The sequence below is a fragment of the Nylanderia fulva genome, unplaced genomic scaffold (genome assembly GCF_048542155.1).
Source record: "Nylanderia fulva isolate GAGA-0341 unplaced genomic scaffold, ASM4854215v1 Scaffold74, whole genome shotgun sequence".
Taxonomy (NCBI): domain Eukaryota; kingdom Metazoa; phylum Arthropoda; class Insecta; order Hymenoptera; family Formicidae; genus Nylanderia; species Nylanderia fulva.
In genome coordinates, this window is record NW_028190851.1 from 437,821 (window position 1) to 458,993 (window position 21,173).

Below are 21,173 nucleotides of genomic sequence, written 5' to 3' on the forward strand. Positions count from 1 at the left end.
TTCGTTAAGGCGCGCTCGCAACGCGCGACCTTTTTTTGTGGCGGATTGGAAACGTTCAATAGAAAAAAAGATTTTTTATTTAAAAAAATTATTATTATTATTATTTTATCACTACTATATATTATATATTATATGTAAATAATTCATTTTAGATAAGATATAAAGATGATTTTGTTTTAAGTGTAGATAAAATATAAGATTAAAAATTAAATTATATGGCAATTCATCTAGATAATTTTCTAGATAATAATTTTTAAGAGTGCTTATGTAAACAATTATAAAAAAATTTTAATTATAAAAAAGATATAAAAATATATATGTATATATATTTATATTTTTTTTATAAATACTTACTATGCTTATAAGTTCTATATAAATGCAAAACAATTCCGTAAATAAATTAATCCAATATTTTCTATATTTTAAGAATTTTTTAGTTTTGTCTTTACAAAAAAATATATTTTTAATAATTTTTATATATTCCAACATATTAAAAAAAAAAATGTTGATACCGATAGATTTGAATTCGAATTTTCACGATGACAGACTGAACATTTTTGCACTCAGCCATTATATGTGCTTTTTTCATACTTATTTATATAGCAGATATTATTATAATATCAATATAATATTGAAAAGTAATTAATACATATTTATTAGTCTATAAATTTACGACATGTTCTACAACAGACTAGAATTGATAGTCGTTCTCTCCTTGTCTTTATTGCGCTGACGATATGTAAAGTCGCGATGAAAAAATATCAAAGTAAAAGAAGCAATCAATTGCCAAGTCTAATAAGCGCCCGTATCTTACATTCTGTACATTAGTCCACTCTTTGAATTATTATTTTATTATTATTATGTATCACTGTACAATTTGGAAACATACATGTAATTTTTGAAATTATGTGCATATATATATATACACACATATGTGCATAAGCATATATACAATTTCCAAAAAGTGGGTGCTTATTAGCCTTGCTACGCTACTGCCTTTTGCTACGGAAGGCCAGAAAGCATTTTCAGGCCGCATCTCGCGTATACCGGCACGGTAAAGGAACAAGGAGAACACGTCATCGGTCCTTGTCTCTCTACGGTGCGTCCGCGTGAGCAATGCAATGGTGTACGTACGTGTACAGACATGCACCACTACATAAAACCCGAGAATTGGTTTCTCAGCGTTGACACTAAAACCGGAGTTTCACGTTGTAAACGCGCGAGGTCTCCAACATCAATTCGGAGTCTGGCTGGTTGACCTGTCGACCCTTAAATTTCAAATCTACCGCTTTTTAGCATGCCATCTACCGTTCAATTTTTCAGCGACCTGACAACACTGCTACTATAGTAACTATAGTAACTATAGTCATGTACACAAGAGCTTCCCGTCGACTTTATCAAGTATTCATATCGCAGAGTTTTTTGCGCCGCAATTCTTGTGCGTTGATAGAACCGAATTATCGGCGATTTGTGGAAGTCTTATCTGATCGTTCATCAGAATCAGGCAGATGTGCATATCTTTCTCTTTCTTACTGATGATAGAAAAGCTAGAAATTATGGTTAATTAAAGAAAAAATAATGTTGATCGCACGTTGCAATAGATTTTTTATTTAGTATTATTTCTTTTATTTTTTTCCTTTCTTTTCTTAACAAACGTTTGTTAAATAAATCATTTTATGATAGTATAACAACCTACAAAATAAATTATTTTATAGTAGTATAACAACCTACAAAATTCATCAATGATCTTTAAAGAAGCTATAAAAGAAGAAGAAGCAAAGAGATGATTATCTTCTTTTTTTCTTTTATAACTGTTTCGAAGATTATATTAATAAGAATATTTATTATATAATAATAAGATTATAATGATAATATTAAGATTATATAATAATAACATTATTTATACCTCTCCGAAGACCACATAAGTTCTGTAGAAGATTGTTACCATCATGAAATGACTAATTTTGTTTAACGAAGGTTTCTGATGATAAGATACGATATTTCTTACAGTGACACGAAGTTTACACTCATCTAATTGGCCTTATCGAGAAGCAGATACTGTAATTAAATGTGAAAACACAAAAATGGCACTTAACGTAGACTACAAGCAGCTCCTAGAGGCTCAAAAGGACGATGACGTTCTAATCGTCGATGTTCGGGAACATGCGGAGATAAACGAGACTGGAAAATTACCTGGAAGCATTCATATACCAAGTAGGAATTTCCTCTTCTACCCTTTTTCAAGTTTATTACATATTTCTTGAATAATGTAATGCAATAATTATCGCATCATCTATATAATATATAAAGCATATGTAAAATAATAAAATAATAATAATGTATGATATATTATACTTATTCAGTGGACAATGTTCGACAAATATTCCTAAATCTTTCGGAAGAGGAGTTTGAGGAACGCTATAGCAGACCTAAACCCAGTAAAGACACAAAAATTATATTCAGCTGCCGGTCTGGTAAAAGAAGTGGGGCAGTGCAGGAAGCTATGCAAAAATTAGGATATACAAGGTATGCTGAGGATATCTTTAGAATCTTAAGCAAACATTATATTAAAACATCCGTTTGTCTGTTTTACAGGGCATATAATTACACCGGAGGTTGGCTGGATTGGGAAAGCAAGAGTAAAAGTTAATAAATAAATAAAAAAGGAGATAGTTGTTAAATATATTATAAAAATTTTCACTGTTAAACTTATTTCAAAATCACACTGCAATTATTCTGTGTTCTATTTCTGTAAGTAATAAAAAAAATTAAAGATAAATATTTATATCAATCTATTTGAGAATGTATTATATTTTTTGTCGAAACGCTTTGACAAATTGAATAGTACTTAAGTATATACATGCATTGATATACATTATTTTCTATATTACCTTAATATACAAAGGCTTAATATTATACAAAAAAAATTTTACAAGAGAATTAGAATTCTATATACACATTACTTAAGTTTTAATTCTTCTCCTGTGCTAATTTCTTCTGATTAATCATCTCTCTGAATTGTCCTAATATAAGATTTTCCCTCTTTTGTCGTTCTTCTTTGCTGAACATTGCCAAGGCACGCTTTTCATCAGCAGAATAGATCTGATTCTCCTTACGTATACGAACAGCTTCCATGCGACGATGCCTTTAAAAAGAAAAAAAACTATTTAAAATATATGTACTTTCAACCAGCATATCGATAAAAGTATTCTTCATATTTTATCGATGTTTGTCAACTTAATTTCAAATTACTAATCCTCGCTTATGTGTCCCAAGTAGCAAGCATACGTCTTTTTGACGTCGTTCGACGTCAAAATGACGTCATTTTGACGTTTAATGACGTCAGCTTGCTACTTGAGGTATTTGCACATCTCAGGCAGCAAGAATACGTCATTTTGACATCAAATAACATCATTAGACGTCATTTTGACATTTAATGACGTCATTGGACAGTATTTTGACATTTAATGACATTATTAGACGTCATTTTGACATTTAATGACGTCATTAGACGTTATTTTGACTTTTAATGACATCATTAGACATTATTTTGACATTTATGATATCATTAGACGTCATTTTCACATTTAATGACATCAGTTTGCTACTTGGGATGTCGAAGGATCAAATCCATACAGTACATTCTCGTTTTAATATCAGGATAGCTGTAAAAATGTTTAATGCATAATTCTGCGTAGTCGTCACCTGCTGCCGCTCATGACATAACCGACTGACTCGTATGAGGCGATCTCCTCGGAAGTGAGGCCGATCTCGCCTCTTCTGGGTATACGCTTGCCTTCAGCGACGTAAGCTGCCATCGCCGCGCCCTCGCCCGGTAGCAGGGCCTTGCCGAAGTCCTTGGCCGAGAGTGTGACATGCGGTTTCGGAGCCGGTCCCACCGTACCGTCGTCTCCGCCGCTGTCGTCCGAACTCGAACCCTTCCTGGGTCTCGGCTTATTCGTGATAGTGGTCTTCTCCACCCAGACCTCCTCGTCGCTGCTGTTGCCACTGCTGTCAGAACTGCTACTACTGTCTGTGTCCTTCTTCGCTTTCTTCTTCTTCCTTTTCTCCCTTTTTGCTTCCTTCTTCGCTTTTCTCTCCCTTCTTCTTTCCTTCTTCGCCTTCTTCTCCTTCTTCAGTTTTTTACTCTTCTACAAGATAGAAAATGTTTATTAATTTTGTTGTAAATACTTTTAGTTGTAAAGATTTCTCAAGTAGCAAACTGATGTCATTAGATGTCATTTAATGATGTCAATTTGACATTAAATGTCAAAATGACATTATTTTGACATTTAATAACATTATTTGACGTCAAAATAATGTATGCTTGCTGGGTTGATTTAACTTTGTCAAGTGAATGAGTTTAAATACCTTCTTTTTGGCATCGTGTCTTTTTCTCTTGCGATTCTTCGGTGAAATATCCTTTTGCTTGATCAAATCTTCACTCTCCTCGTCTGAACTGCTGCAAATAAAAAAATAATCCAAAATTTTAATATATTGCATATATTTCTTTGCTTATGTACATATGAATCGTATCAACTTATACAGATTTTTAAGCTTCCAAATTTATAAATTTGTCCAAGTAATGACATTAAAATTCTAAAATAAATTATGTACATAATTTTACAAGATTATAATTCTATTTTAGGTGGTATTGCTGAAAAAACTGACATTGTCAAATATGTTAAACAATGAATACCTACTGTTCAATATGAACGGGAGATTTGCTCCAAGCATCAGGAACTCCACGTAATCCTATTAATTCTCTCTCGCGTCTTCGCGCGTCCATCATCTTTTCGTTCATCATTTTTCCACTATTTTAATTCTTTTTCACGCTATTTCTTTTTTTATATTTGTCCCTCGGCTCCTTTGTTAGGATGCACTTGTTACATTACTGCTTCTGTTTTAAGATAAGTTTTATCTTTGTATATTATTCTTCTGTATTGTTTCGTGTATTGTTTTTATTTCTTTTCTCTTATATCTGCTTTTTTTATATAAATGTAATACCATTTCCTCACTTTTCTCTCAATGTTTTCTCAAACGCGTTTATTTTTGACAATGAGAGGTTAAGTTTCTTTTTCTCTTCTTTACCAACACTGTATTAAATCTAGTGCTGCCACCTATTATTTTTAAGATAAATTAAATATCAATTTTTCAATACTCGATCGATAAAATTATATGAATAGATTTGCTACATTCAAAAATTTTCTTTTCATTTTCAATTTTCTAGTAAGAAAATACAAATAAACAAAATATAATACAATTACTTATTAAATTTTTAATTAAAGATTCGAAAATTTTTCTATATATATATATATATCATTTTGACGTTAAATAATGTTATTATAATAACATCATTTAACGTCAAAATGATATATATATATATAGGAAAATTTATTTTCTTGCTAGAAAATTGAAAATAAAAAGAAAATTTTTGAATAACATTATAAATGTTAAAATAATGTCATTTGACGTCTGACGTTATTAAACGTCAAAATGACGCCATTAAACGTCAAAATGACGTCACTGCTACTGCGAAATAAAATAATGAAAATAATAAAAGAAAATAAACAAAAATAAAAAAATATATATGTTCATGTATAAATAATATAATAATATAATACAATATAATATATATATAAACAATATTAAATATATATAATAAAAATAAACAATAAAGCGAAAGAGAATAAGACATCAAAATACGCTAATTATTCCGATGTTTCCTACAAGAGCTGTCGCTTTTATTGAAATTGGTGTGTATACACGAGTGGCACAGTGCTTTTTTCACGTGGTTTTTTTTTATAATATCTCGTACACCGCAGTTTGAATAACGAGTGAATTATTGAGCCTTAAACGCGTTTCGCGGAAGTTTCCTCTAATAAATAATCTCTCTACTGGTCCGGTGCATATATAATTTTTTCTTTCTCTCTATAAGTTTATGTCTACCTTAATATATTATATATATGCATATATACACTTACGTATGTACATACACAAAGGGTCCTGACAATTATATCGCTCTATTTATTATTTTGCCATTTTATCATCTATTTTCTTATCGTTGGGACACCTTGTATACGTCTACGTAGCATATAATACTTAATTATATATATATATAATATATATATATATATATATATATATATATATATATATATATATTATATATTTTATTTTTTTGATAGTATAAAATTAATATATATATATATATATAAGGGAAATATTTTCAGAATGCTTTGGCAAACCTCCAAATAACATCAGAGTGTTTGAAAAACATTTATGATTTAGACGTGTCTGAAAATTCAAGATTCTTAGACAAAAAAAATTTATTTTAGAAGTTTTGTCAATAAAATTTTGTGTGTAGTGTATATGTGTAAAATATCCTATATACACAAAAGGTATTTGAAACTGTTGGAAGATGATTCGTTCTCTCCGTTTTATATTCCACAGTGAACCAAGAAGGCAAAAAATATTTATTATTAAGCTCAATAATGCGAAAAACCAACATACACGTTGTTCTCTCTCGTCGTTTTAGAATATTTTGCTTCTGCGATCCTCTTTTTCTCTCTCTCTTTACAATATCTATATATATTATACAAATATTCTCTTATGTGTATATATAATAAATAATTAAATTTAAATAAAGTAGATTCAATAAAAATATTACAAATTTGAAAATTCTGTGTTTTGTGTGTAAATCAATTGAATTTGCAAGTAACATTAATATATTTTATAATATAACACATCTTAATATACATATATACAGGGTGAGTCATTTTAATCAACGCACGTAAATATCTCGTATAGTAAGCAAGATGGAAAAAAATGTCTCAAACAAAAGTTGTTTGACTATGAAGGGGACATAAGATGGTGTCATTGATTTGAACTGAACATTTTAAAGATATTTTACATTTTATATGCCAAAAAATTGTAAAAAAAAACTTTAAACTTTTATAATTTGAAAAGTACTTCATCAAACAACACTTTATTATAGGATTTTGAAAAGCTATTGAGATAAGCTATAAGAATATGTAATAAAAAATAGCAAATTCCATTTAAGAAATTGAAGGTGACCTTCAAATAATTATACAAGATCAAATCATTGACACCATTTTATGTCCCCCTCATAGTCAAAAAATTTTTGTTTGAGACATTTTTTCCATCTTGCACTATACGAGATGTTTACGTGCGTTGATCAAAATGACTCACCCTATATAAAAGAATATATGAAAATAATGTATATATATATATTTTTTTTGGAAGATGCGACGAGATGTAAATAAATTTTTCACATATGTATATATATGTATATGAGATAATCTACAGCCCAAAAATTGAAAGTGTGGAATTTTTTTTCGCGAATATGTATATAAACGCAATTATCTTTGACATTAGAATATTTCCACGTGCGAAAAAGGCAGTATATTTGTTAATTTCGCCGCACGAAACCGTGGATTCTCATGCGACGAGAAGTATATATCTTTTTTTTTTTCACATATTTTCTTTCATCCTATACATATACCTATATATTCTATGAACCCTGACCTGTTTTCATCTCTGTTATTCAACTACACATTTTATATTATATTTCAACGTCGTTCAATTAATCTCGTTATTCATATAATTCTGAAATATATGATCTTATTCGTAAAACGTACTCTTCTTTTTTTGTTTTCGGCTCTCTAATCTCTATTTTTTATTTTTTGTATATATATTTATATATATATATATTTCTTTTTTTGTTAGAATAATTCGCGAGAGATTCGTAACTCGTTTTCCCTCTCTTACTCTTACTCTCCCTCTCTCTCTCTCTCTCTCTCTCTCTCTCTCTCTCTCTCTTCTAATCTCTAAAATAATTATCGCTATGTGTGAACGCGCGTTAGCGAGACTCTTCAGGTAATAATAGCATTTAAAAGGTAGACTTATTAGTACTCTTCACACCTGAATCCCGCTAGACAATTCTGGGATTTACTTTCCGTCCTGGTAAGACGTGCTTAAAGCTATATCTAAGTCTTTGTGTACGTGTGTGTATGTTTAATACTTAATGGGTGCTCTTCAGCAACGTACAGGTGACACAGTGTACGACCCAGGGCTCTTCAACATCGACAGAATCGTATATAGCTAAAATGCTGTTGATTTGTATCATCCCAATTCTGCATTATCCCAATACCAACATTTTTACATTTGGTATTATTTTATAAAATGGTATTTCAATAGTAAAGGAGCTAAAACAAAAAAAAAATGGAAGAAGCTATTTAAAGTGACTACCTTGCATTCTAGAGGTGAAGTAAGCAAGTTGAGCCTTCCAGCTACAATTTAATACTGTGTAACTGGGTTTCGTTGCTGGAAAGCACTCAATTTTATTATTATTATGTATATATATAATATATATAGGGAACTATCACAAATAAATATGTCACTATAATATCTCGCCAACAGAAGACATTCGGTGGTGGATATAGTAAGTTTATTCTCTTTGCTGCACTGGTGAACTAGTGCAGTGGTGTAATAAGTTAAAAGGCCTGTTCTTTTCAACTGAACTATATAGATGCACTACTTCAAAATTTATCTCTTTCTTTTCAATGTTGAGTAAAAAAAATAAATTATAAACTAGTGCAACTAGTTCAGCTGAAGAGAACAAACTTAAGTATATTTTAGATGTATTTTTTAGCTAAATTACCCAGCTAGCAAGCATACGTCATTTTGAAGTCTAATGACGTTATTAGACATCATTTTGACATTTAATGACGTCATTTTGCTACTTGGGTAGATACGCTAATTCAGAGTTTATTTTTTTTTCTTTCAATGTCGAGTAAAAAAAAAATAAATTCTGAGTGCAACCATTTCAACTGAAAAGACCAGACTTTGACTTAGTGCAGCACCACTGTGTCCTAGTTTATCAGTTTAACAATAAAGAACCAAATATCATTTGCTACCTGCGATTTTGTTTCGGCATCTCGAATCGAGAACGAACGCATGCAAAACCGAGCTTAGTTTCTTCATCTTCGGGAACGAATAGGCGAAAAAAGAGAAGACGCGGTAGGAATTCCGAGAATTCGTCACCGCCACGCAATTATATGTATATATACATATATATGGCACCACGGGAGAGATCTTTTTTTCATTTTCTTCTTCTTCTTCTTCTTCTATCGAATAGAGTTAGTCAGTTGGACGGTGAAGCACACAGAATATAGCGTCGCTAGACAGTCGTTTCCCGGTCCACGTGAATATACTCCACGAAACCGGGTGGCTGATGTCAGGACGCCGCCCCGAGGAGCGTCTCCTCCGTAGGTGCTCGTCGCGGCTTCTTGCTCTTCTTCGTTCCCTTGTAGTGAAGTCTCTTTGTGCGAGCTTTGGATCTAGGAGACAAAAATTGCACATTTATAGCTCCCTATATTCAACAATGACAATTCCTAGATAACAAATTGACGTCATTAAACGTCATTTGAAAGTTTAATGACATCAAATGACGTCATTTTGACATTTAATGACATCAAATGATGTCATTTTGACATTTAATGACATCAAATGACGTCATTTTGACGTTTAATGACGTCAGTTTGTTAACTGGGAATTGTTAAGCTCCGCAGCTGGTACCTGCTAATAAGAATAGTGAATAGGCACGCGAAGGCAGTGACAATTCCAGCGACGCCGGCCATGACGAGCCAGACGGTGGAGGGCAGCAGGCCCAGGAGTCGGGCGCCGTTGCCGCAGTTGGCCTCGTCGTGGCCGGATGGGCAGTGTTCATGTCCGTCGCACCAGAGGCTGGCGGCGATGCACGCGCCCAGCTCGGGACACTTGTGCGGGCAGTCGCCTACGTGGGCCGGCATCCCGTTCGTCTCGTTCTCCGTCATCACGCCCCTCTCTGGAAGACGTAGCTGTCGGCGCAGCGCCGCGCGGCTCTTCGAGATCTCCAACCAGGAGGCGGCCGCCTGGCCGGATTCCCGTGCGACAAAGTCGAGCAACAGGGCGGGCGGCCGCGGCGGACCCGGCCACTTGCCCTCTTCTGTCGCACCTAACCATTCCTCCGAGAACACGTGCACGGTGAATTCGCGGGCGCCCGGCTCCGCCGGGCAGACGACCTTCAGCAGCTTCGGTGGCCAGCCGGAGTACAGGAGGATACGATTGGTGGTCGGGCACTTGGTCTGGTCGCCGGTACCGGTACCACCAGGTGTATCCGGGCCGGTGACCGGCGGCTCCAGCGGCAGAAACCAACCCCAGGTCAGGACAAAGAGCGACCGGTTCTCGTGCGCCTCCACCACCCACGGGAGACCGTCGCAGTAGATGTCCGGTCGCGATAGAGGTGGCGAGACGAATCTCAGCTCGCCACCCTCGCCGCGGAGTCGCTGCTTGCGCGGGCACTCCGGCACGCGGATCAATTCGAAGCTGGCGTAGAAGAAGAGGGTCTCGAAGTCCTCGTGCGGCGCCTGCTGATCCACCAGGAAGGTGATCTCCACCGCCCGGCCGGAGGAGATGTATGTGAGCGGCAGGTGCGACGTATTGTCGCACAGACACGCCCGGGGCACCCGCACGTCTCGCCACGGCGCCTCGTAGAGAACCAGCCGCGCCTCCCTGGAGCCAATCTCGTGGACGCAGCGCGGTCTACCGGTGTGCGGGTCCGAGTCGCTCGTGCACATCGTGGACTCGCCTAGACTGACGTTGTGCAACGTTAGGCGGACCCGCTCACCGCTGCCGGCCTCCACCCGGTATCTGTAGGTAGAGTTCAAGGTCAACCGGGTGTTTTCGTCGAAATCGAGCTACAAAGGACCTTGCACCAAATTACATTGTAGAATTTTGGTTTTCGGTGGAATTGGCTGTTTTTTTATGTTGTGGCTTATAACTTGCTGAACAAAAGATGTAACAATTCCAAAACTAAATATTGGATGGAAAATCAGCTGATTGAATCTATTACATTTTTTGTTTAACAAGTCATAAGCTACAACATATGAGAAAACCAATTGATCTTACCAAGATTTAATTTTATATGATTAGTTTTTGAATCCATATAAACCCTAAAACTGAATTCCGATAAAACCAGATAAAACAATATATGAAGAAACCAGCCAATTTCATCGAAATCCAATTTCTATATCTGGAAAAAACAGCCAATTTAATCGAAAATCAAAATCCTACGTATTTGATGCAGGATTCTTTCATTCCATGTAGTATGTTTAAATGTTGTCAATCAAAACACTTAAAAATAGATTATTTTCAAAGTTCAAAAGAAACGTCTTTGGCCAAAATGTGTTTGTACATCTCTCGAACTGACAGACACTTCGCTAGAATCTAGAGTTCTCGGTTTGCTTTCGCTTTTGGGTGACAACTACAAGGATGTATACTCAAATCTTAGAAATAAATTCTCTGAGGATTCCATGATTTTCCAGGTACTTTTCTTCAAAATTCTAGATAAAATTAAAGTATTTAAATAAAGTATTTTTAAATAAAATTTAGAATACAATTTTGAAATAAGTTTGTGTTATACATAATTTTTTAACGTAAATGAAGTATTTTTTAAATATAATTAATGTGTGTAATATAGTATTATATTATAATAAAATACATTTAATATATACTTTATATAAACCTAATAAATTTTAAAAATTCTCTGAGTTCCAAAACAAATTCCACGAATATTCCAAGATTTTTCAAGATAGAAAGAAATTCTCTGAGAATTCAAAGTTTTCCAGGTTTTTCCCAGGATTATACATCAGTTGTACTCTTGTTCATCCTCGGTTCTCACCTGCAGTCTAACTTGCTGGAACCACCGCGGCCGAACAGACGCACGTCGCGGGGTGATGTCACTTCACCTGAGCGTGCTTTGCGCCACACTCGGCTGCAGATACCATCGCCCCAGGGTTCGCCCGGCTGAAGGGTGGAGACAAACTCGTAACGCGCCTGGAATAAAGCAATACAGGGAATTAGAACGAGCGAGTTGCAAGTTTGGATACTGATACGTCAAACTTATTTGTTTAATTATGCAGAGAGATAAACAGATAATTGTGTGTTCAATTATTACAAAAGGAAAGAGAGAGAGAGAGAGAGAGGGTTGTGGTTCTTGAAGTTGCATGATGTGGCAATGTTGTTCAGTGTAAGTGTGGCGGGAGATCAGATGAATCAATGCCAGAATTGTTATGAAACTCTAATCCTGTGTGTTTATACACAGTTAACGGAGCGTGAATCGGGTTGCTCAAAGTTCATTATTGCGTTATCAACAATTATTTAAAGCGTTGCATGTAATGGCAAATGAAGATGATGGTATAATTTTATAGCACCAGGCTGAACTAATATTGGGGTCAAGAGTCCATTGAAGAAGAAACGTTCACCTCTTCAAAGAAAATAATTATTCGATCGGAAGGAATAAAAAGCAGCATACACGGAAAATTTTTTAATTAATTATATAATTAACTCGTTTAATTATAATCTCTACATATTTAAATGTTGCAATAAAAATCATTTCGTAAAAGGAAAAAGAAAATTTTTCTTCAAGCTTAATAAAACTGTGACGGAAACCTATTGAATGTTAAAAGAGGATTATGATCAAGCATTGGAATGCTTATATATAAGCGTTTTAAATAGGATCGCGAGATCTGTCAAAGACGAACGCGATTCTGGAAGCGCGGGAAATCCTTGAAGATAGAAGATGAACAATTCACGATGTTGGTGGATGAATTGAACATGAGACGAATTGCAGGAAAGTTTGTTTCGCGTCTTTTAAACCACGATCGACCAAAAAAGGTTCAAATAACTTTGAGAAAAAGTTAGAGATGACCCCAACTTTCTCTCCAAGGTCGTAAAAGATGGTGAATCTCAAATTGGACAGTAATCTTTGCAATGGAAGAGTTTAATTTCTTCCCTCTCTACCAGATCTCATTTGCCATTTCCCCTAAGATAAAAAAAGAGTTTTGAGCAATTAAAGATATTTAAACAAATTTTCAACAGGTTCTAAACATGTCAACTTCAGCAGAAAACTTTAAAAGCTGTTTCCAATTATGGGAATATCTCTGGAATCGGTGTATACAAACCCAAAATAAAAGCAATAGTGGAAATTAAGACTTATTGTTAGTGTTAGGGTAGAAATAAGCAAATTCTCGGTACTTTTAGATAGTATCTCCCTTTTACCATTTCCCTTAAGATATTCAAACAAAATCTCAATAGGTCCTAAACATGTCAACTCCAGCAGAAAACTTCAAAAGCTGTTTCCGATTATGGGAAAATCCCTGAAATCGGTATGTACAAACCCAAAATGGAGGCAATAGTGGAGATTAAGACTCAGTGTTAGGGCAAAAATAAGCAAATTCTCGGAACCTTTGGATAGCATCTCATCCATTACACATCCACACACTTACGTGGAAGTTGATCGGATGAAGAGCGGTCCCCAGAACGGTCTCCATCCGTAGGGTGAGACTCGGTGCGGCAGTCAGGTAGCTCTCCTCCTCGGTACAGGGCCTCGTGCTCCTGGTGATGTTCCGTAAGGCCGCGTGAGCGCAGAGTTTAGGCGTGTCGTCGCAGAGCGTGGCCATCGGCTGGCCGGTATTCGGCGCCCCGTCCCAGAAGACGAGCTTGACGGCGCAGAGCAGGGACAATGGCGTGCTGTCCATCGCCGACTGGCCGTTGCTGGCGTTGTTCTCGCCGTTGCTGGTCAGATCGCGCTGCGAGTACGACGAGAAGTAGATCCAGACACGGTCGCCGATCGCGCCCTTGATGTTCCAGGTGCAGCTCGAGCCGGGCGGCAGTGCGTGCAACGGCGCCCTTATGGTGCCGCTCCTCTTGGCGCCGACTCCGGTGCCGTTAATGAAAAAGTGGCAGCCCTGGGCGCCCTTCGCGTAGTCCAGGCCGTCCGAGTCGACATAGACGACCCGCAGCTCGAGCTCGAGCCGCAGAGACGCGGCGCCCAACGGCACCGCGACCGGCGAGCTGCGAAACTCCACCTGCATCGCGGGCCCGCGCGCGGTTATTGTCGGCAGTGGGCCGCCGCAGTACACCAGGAGCACCGGGTCCTCAGTGCGCGCGCCGTCCCGGAAGATCAGCCGGTCCCGCTCCGGCGGACAGTCCTGCCAGACGCTGAGGCTGGTGTTTACGGCGGCATTCAGGCTGACCGGACCGGTCGGCGTGTGCTTCACAGATATCATCGCGTGCTTGCACGTGGGCACTTCCTTCTGGCGCACGGTAATCAGGCAGCTCGCGTTGCGCGGATACTCGCCGGGATAGTTCGGGCTCTGTAGACGGCACTGCTTCAGGTGGCACTCGTAAAAGTTGCGGGAGCAGTAGGTTCCAGGTACCGGGGAACCCCGTTCCACCGGCAGGTCCGGCTTGCCCAACCGGGCGACCGCCTCGTTGCGCGAGACAAAGCGGAAACGGAGACGGAACTCGAACGGCACCGTCGACGGCGCGTGAAACAGCCGTATGGAGGCAGTGACTGTACTGGTCTCACTGGAAAAATTATGATAATAATGATGGGAAGTTTTATGCAGAAATAGATTGCAGATCTCTCGAGAGATCTGGAAGAATTTTGAGAGGAAAGAGCCAAGTGGTCACCAAGCAAGATTTCCCTATTATATTATTTAGGATTTTTAGGATATTTTATCCCAGGTAGTAAGTATACGTCATTTTGACGTCAAAATGACGTCATTTTGACATTTAATTACATCATTATAGATGTTAAAATGATATAATTTTAACATTTAATGTCATCAGTTTCCCAAGTAGAACAGAAAATCAAAATATCATTTTGATGTCATCTTGATCAAATTTGAACTCCAAATTTGATCAATGACGTCAAAATGATATTATTTTGATTTTCTGTTCTACTTGGGTTGCTACTTGAGATCATTTTATGACGTCATATTGACAGTTAATGACGTCATTTTGACGTCAGTACGCTACTCTGTATCATTTGAATGTTCTAAATAGCAAACTGATGTCATTGAACGTTAAAATGACGTATGCTCAGACGTGAAAACGACATCATTTTGATATTTAATGACGTCAGTTTGCTACCTGGAATCCCACGAGCTGCCGATACTCAAACATAAGATGGAAAAAGTACCTAAGAAGAAAGAGAAAGAGAGAACAGGCGGACAAACCTGTAATATGACGCTCGACCCTCGCCGACACCGCACCAGGAGCCCCCGGTGAAGTGTCTACCTAGCTCGGCCAGCTGGAGCGAGCCCTCGGGACAGCTCGTGAAGTAGTTGTTGGCGTTCGGGTCGACGCGACCGACGCTGAAGGCGTCCCAGAGAAGCTGGACCAGCTCGCCGTAGCCCTGTCCGGCCGCGGTGAAGGTCAGGTGGCACAGAAAGGGCAGACGCTCCTCGGCGGGTCTGGGCAGATCCAGCTTGTAGGTGCGTCCCTCGCGACCGTGGTAGGTGCGGTTGCACGGGGTGCACATCGCCGGCTCGTCGCTGCCGTCGCCGCAGTCATCCTCGCCGTTGCAGTAAGCGTCGATCGGCACGCATCGGCCGTCCCGGCATGTCAACTCGGCCAACCCGCAGGTGCCGCTTCCTCCGACACCACTAATCCCTCCTCCTCCTCCACCAGCTCCGCTGCTTCCACCCGTGCCGCCCCCAACGCCAACGCCGTTCGACGCGTCAGCGATCAGCAGCAGCAACAACAGCAGCGACAGGATGCGATGCACCGAGCGACACCACTGTTGTCTGTCGTTGTTCTCGGATCCTCCTCCGGTATCAGCTATCTCCTGCTCGGCGAGAAACCAGTCCATTGCTGTACATGCTTCTTAAAGGGGTTTCATTTAGAATTTCCTGATCATCTAAGCTGAACTGAAACGATTTCCCTAAAGTAAGTTATGATGATGATGACGGTTGCCAAACAAGAATCATCATCATCATCATCAATCGTTCTACTATCCTACAGTCTGGAAGGTGATCGCGTACGGATTTTAAATCAATCAGCCCCGCGGCGCCGTAAACACCTGTTTCGCTCCAAAACACCTGCGAGACCGATTTAAATCCACACCCGGCATAACCGGGTCATAATAAATGATACACAGGTGATTTGGTTTACCATAATAATTCGCCAACGAATCGAGCATATCACAGTGACAATTCCGACGGCGAAGCGATCCGGACCTGGTTGTTGACTTGGAACGACGGCATGTCGGCTCGACGACGATGATGATGATGATGATGATGAAGACGATGCTAAAATCGCGGATCGCGAACGGCAGTGGTCGTCGGCACTTGCGACATTTTCTCGACCGTAAGGACGACGACGACGATGACGATGACGAGGACGACGATAATGATATCCTTCCGGACGACCTAGTCTTCCGCGAGGGAAAGAAAGCGACGACGGGAACCCCGCCTAAGCGCCACCGCCTCCGCCACCACCGTCGCCGCTGCACTCACGAGGAGCGCCTCCACCCGTTGTGCACGTCCCGGAGGTCGATGCGCAACTGCACACTATCGCGTATCTTCCCCGGAGAAGCGCGCCGCCGCTGCAGGCGACGTGTGTCGCGGCGGCAGGGGTGAAGAGAGAAAGAGAGAAAGAGACGGAGTGGGACAAGAGAGAGACGGGAAGTGAGAGAAACTGGGGGTTGAGCTCGCGAAGAGAGCTATGCCTTGCCTGCCTGGCTGCTAGGCGCCTCAATGCATCGATCGGCTTTTGCCCTCCCTCTGTCTCTTTCTCCATCTCTGTTCATGAAGCTCGTCAACCGTCGGGCACCGACTGCCGAAATGCGAGGAGAGACTCCGGGGATCACCTCTATGCGGAGATCCGTCACTCCCGATCGTGCTGATCATATATTGATGCGATTCCCCGTAGAACATGTCACCTGGGAAAGTAAAGCAGAATTTCTCAATGTGTTTCCTTGGATGAATAACTTGTACGGCTTCTGAATGTATCTTCTCGCTCGGATTTAGCTTATCTAGGATGTTTTGCGCTCTAGTAATCCCTCCCTGGGGTCCGATTAAGCAATCGCGTTGACCGTATGTGTTCTTTGAGAAAACATACCGCGTCGGGAGAGGATCGAATCCTATATACATGATATAACGTTCGTTATCAAAGACGCGGTTCGATTGTTCGATGAATGGTTGACCGATTTCCAAGAGGAAATGTGAGAGAAGCCGCTAGTGTTTGCCTTCTTCAGCATCGCGTGATGCTGAGTAGGTAGGCAGGTAGGTTGACAGGTGTGGGCGAGCTTCAACCTTCTTCTCACTCCCCTGTCTGCTCGTCAACCGTCGAGACTTTTGATGTCGATATGTGTGTACAGGACGTTCCATCTGACTCATCTCTACATCATTTGAATTATTTTTCCTGCTAGAAATTGTCTGATTTGAGGAGGCAATCATTAAAATTTTACTATTTTTTTCAAGATCTGCATTTATTGTCTTCTTCAATGAAGACATTATAATGCATGTTGTTTTCTTCAATGAAGATATCAAGACTCGCGTTATTTTATTTAATGAAAACATTAAGATGTATGTTTTCTTTTTCAATGAAGTATCTTGTTAGTTACGCGTTGTCTTATTTAATGAAGATATCCATTGTCTTCTTCAATAAAGACAATATGTATTAAGACACATGTATAAGACATGCGTTGTCTTCTTTAACGAAGACATTGTTTTCTTCAATAAAAACATTATGTATTAAGACATGCATTGTCTTCTTTGATGAAGCCATTGTCTTCTTCAATAAAGACATTATATATTAAGATATGCGTTGTCTTTTTTAATAAAGACACTAAGATTATGTACTAACAAGAGAACGGTCGAAAGTGTGCCTCACCGCTTTTAATGAGCTTTGAATATGTAGAGCATTGAAAAATATTAGATCCGTATTTTTTTAGCGGCATTATCTCGACGATTAGGGAATAACACACTCCCTTGAAAAAATCGATTTTTTTTACATTTCTGAGCTACCGCCGAAACGGTAAAAGATATAAAAAAATGTTTCAAATAAAAGTTTTATGGTTTTCAATGTTCTTTAAAACAGTGCAATCAAATTATGGAAAGGGAGGCAAAAATTTTAAATTTTTGAAAAAATTGACATTTTTGAAAAATTTAATTACATTGTTTTAAAGAATATTAAAAATCATAAAACTTTTATTTGAAACATTTTTTACATTTTTTTATCGTTTCGACGATATTGGCTCAGAAATAAAAAAAAAACGATTTTTTCAAGAGAGTGTTTTATCCCCTAAACGTCGAGATACGTCGCTAAAAAAAAGGATCTAATATTTTTCAATACTCTACAACATATTCAAGGCTCATTAAAATCGGTGAGAGACACTTCCGACCGTTCCCTTATAAGACATGTATTACGATACGTGTTGCTGTTTTCAATAGATATATATTAAGACGTGCATTGTATTCTTTAATAAAAATATTAAGACTCGTGTTGTCTTCTTCGATGAAGATATCATGATGTCTTCTTTAATGAATATATAAAGGTGTCTTATTCAATAAAGTTATCAAAATATATTCTTTAAGGAAGATATCAAGATAGTTTCTTCATTAAAAAAGATATCTTCTTCATTAATAAAGATATCAAGATGTCTTCTTCAATGAAGATATTAAGATACGTGTTATCTTCTTTAATAAAGGTATCGAGATGTCTTCTTTCATAAAATCAACAGAATGTTTTCTTGTATGAAGATATCAAGATGTTCTCTTCAATAATGAAGATATCGTGACTTTTCTATGAAATTGAAGAAAAAGATCCGTGCAATCTTCTTCGAAAAATCGGTTTCTACATGAAAAAAAACCTTACTTTGACTTTTCTTCTTCCTACAATTTTGCTTCATCCAAGAAAAATAGTTTGCCTTCGCGCGACACCCCGTAAATTCGCATAATAACCTTGACCTAGGGGATGTGCAGTAATTCCTTCCCCCAGTAAATGAGGGAAAATTCAGTTGATCACGCAACATGTACCCTACATATGTATTATGAAACGCTGTGTAAACGCGACACGAACGGGTCTCCCTCCGGACGGGATCTCTCCCTTTCTCCATGCATCCACGACGCTATAAGCATGTCGAGGACGTCGTCGTCGACGGTTTTGCCGTCCCTAATAATATACATGTAGCCATCGGCGCGTACACACATCCTCGTCGCATCAGCGACGACGGAGCTATCGAACGCGGGTGCGCACCCTTTTCCATCCCTCTCTCTCTCTCTCTCTCTCTCTCTCTCTCTCTCTTCCTCTTCGGACAATGCATATATAAAGGGATTGGTGGTAACACTCTTATCGCGTTACCAGCATCACGGCGAGAGCTCCAGGTCGCTGTTCCCCTTTCTTTCTGCTTGCCGGTTATCGATCTCCCGGTGATCGTTATTCATTATCTCCGCTTATTACCCTTAACAGTTCATCGTCCGCGCGAACGACGCTCCGTCAATTGAAGATCTAATCTCGTAACGCGGTTACGGGGTAAATCCGATAATGTGGAACACGCGCGATGAATAATCGCGCATCTACGTAATTTTAGACCAGCTACTATCGCGCACGAAATTATTTTACAGTTTTTCCTTTCTGGATAAAGGCTTAACCGGGGCACAAAATTCTAGGGGATGTAAGAGTTCTTGGAGATTTTACATTTTTTTATAAAATTAATTTTACGTATACATATGCAGTTCATAATAATTGTTTATACCTTATCGTATGTTAAATATAAAGATCCTTTATTTTTTATGTATTATTAGATATAATTATTTATATAAATTTATGAAAAAAAATTTCTTATATTTTTCAATATATTCAATCTATAATTATCTATAATCATATTTATACATTTTATTTTTATTTATATGTATATGTACATATATATATAGTGTCCCATTTTAATTTAATCAAATTATAGTTGTAAGAGATTTAAAAATACAAAAAATACAAGTTAAAGATTTCAAGATTATTTAAAAATCAACTCAATTATTTTAAATAGAATCACCCTAATTCTTTTTATATAAATTGATTTTCTCAATATTTGATTTATAAAAAGAAGTTATAAAGATAAGATGATCAAAAAGTGAATAGTTTGCAAAATATTTCTTTTATCTCAATACTTTTATGCAAAAAATAATGGCATAAAAAAAATTCATAATTAAAGTGCGAATTATTTGACACAATTTATTAAAAAAGGATAAAATTTATTTCAAAAATCAAGTAAAATGCGTGCATTATTCAATTTTTCTTTTCAAATTAATTAATTATTAATTAATTAATTATTAACGTACACGGAGAGAATTTCGCGTTATATTTTACCGCGAGATTCACTGCAAATTTTATCATGTTTGGTAATAAGCCGAAAATTACCATGCTGCATGTTAAAATTATCGTGAATAATTAAGCTAGATTGAAAATATACTGCATTGTAAAATTTATATAAAATATTTTACGAGTTTATCACTTTTTTGGTATCTATTTTACTTAAAAAATCATAAGTTTTTAATATATTTTAAAATTATTAGAATTTTACTATATGCTTTAGTAAAATTAACCAAACACATTTTATATCTCATTGTGATTGATATAATTAATATTTTTCGTGGTATTATTAATTAGAGAATTATATAATTTAACTAATTATGTAAATTATTATATTAGAAAAAATTTTTTAAATTCTTCTAATATTATATATATTATTCTACAATTACAAAATGAATATTTCAGGATAAATTCTAAAAGAGAACATTCTCTCTGCATAGGATACATTCTATAGTTTCGAGGTGCGAAACTATAGACTGCTTCGAGGATGTGTCTGTATGCATAATTGTGCACTTACATGTAGGTATCGCGATGAGGTGGGGGATGCAATTGAATGCATTCACGGGGTTGCATGCTCACCTAGTTATGCCATACGAGGATAGAGCCGTCGTTCTAATTCAGTATATATTCTGGAATATCCTTTAAATAGAGATTTCCTGACGTCGGACTATATAGATTTTATCGCTTTAATAACGGAAAACTGTGCTTCCCTGAAAAGGAAAACAATTATTATTTTCCGTTCTACATACAATATTTAACAAAAATCGTCATTAATGTACACAAAATCTCCTATATTTTATAATCATTTTAATTTAATATTTACACAAACGTAAACAATATTTTTAGTTAAATGTGCAACATCTTGGAATTTAATAAAAAAAAATTCTAGGAGATTCCAAGATAATTTTACATTTTTTTACTCTAGTTTCCATGGAATTAAATTATAGGAAGGA

At 37.3% G+C, this 21,173-nt stretch overlaps 3 protein-coding genes across 5 annotated transcripts; 1 reads left to right on the forward strand and 2 right to left on the reverse strand.

Annotated features, from left to right (window-relative positions):
- Positions 1-1,343: 1,343 nt before the first annotated feature.
- Positions 1,344-2,795, forward strand: LOC114945010 (rhodanese domain-containing protein CG4456). Its single transcript, XM_029321087.2, has 4 exons — positions 1,344-1,510; positions 2,011-2,214; positions 2,364-2,526; positions 2,596-2,795. Exons 1-4 carry the CDS (start codon positions 1,369-1,371, stop codon positions 2,648-2,650), a joined length of 564 nt encoding a protein of 187 aa, XP_029176920.1. The 5' UTR covers positions 1,344-1,368; the 3' UTR covers positions 2,651-2,795.
- LOC114945009 (uncharacterized) lies at positions 2,671-5,081 on the reverse strand. Its single transcript, XM_029321085.2, has 4 exons — positions 4,704-5,081; positions 4,372-4,462; positions 3,706-4,151; positions 2,671-3,145 (listed from the first exon to the last, which is right to left on the reverse strand). The coding sequence occupies exons 1-4, from the start codon at positions 4,805-4,807 to the stop codon at positions 2,971-2,973; spliced, it is 816 nt and encodes a 271-aa protein (XP_029176918.1). The 5' UTR covers positions 4,808-5,081; the 3' UTR covers positions 2,671-2,970.
- Positions 5,082-5,722: 641 nt separating this feature from the next.
- Positions 5,723-16,600, reverse strand: LOC114945008 (uncharacterized). 3 transcript variants are annotated; one of them, XM_029321084.2, is made up of 6 exons: positions 16,024-16,600; positions 15,087-15,697; positions 13,350-14,433; positions 11,744-11,898; positions 9,601-10,713; positions 5,723-9,362 (listed from the first exon to the last, which is right to left on the reverse strand). In XM_029321084.2, the coding sequence occupies exons 1-6, from the start codon at positions 16,024-16,026 to the stop codon at positions 9,260-9,262; spliced, it is 3,069 nt and encodes a 1,022-aa protein (XP_029176917.1). In that variant the 5' UTR covers positions 16,027-16,600; the 3' UTR covers positions 5,723-9,259. The 3 variants fall into 3 exon arrangements, with proteins under 3 accessions (XP_029176917.1, XP_029176916.1, XP_029176915.1); XM_029321083.2 differs by having other exon boundaries at positions 15,087-15,779; XM_029321082.2 differs by having other exon boundaries at positions 15,087-16,600.
- Positions 16,601-21,173: the final 4,573 nt, after the last annotated feature.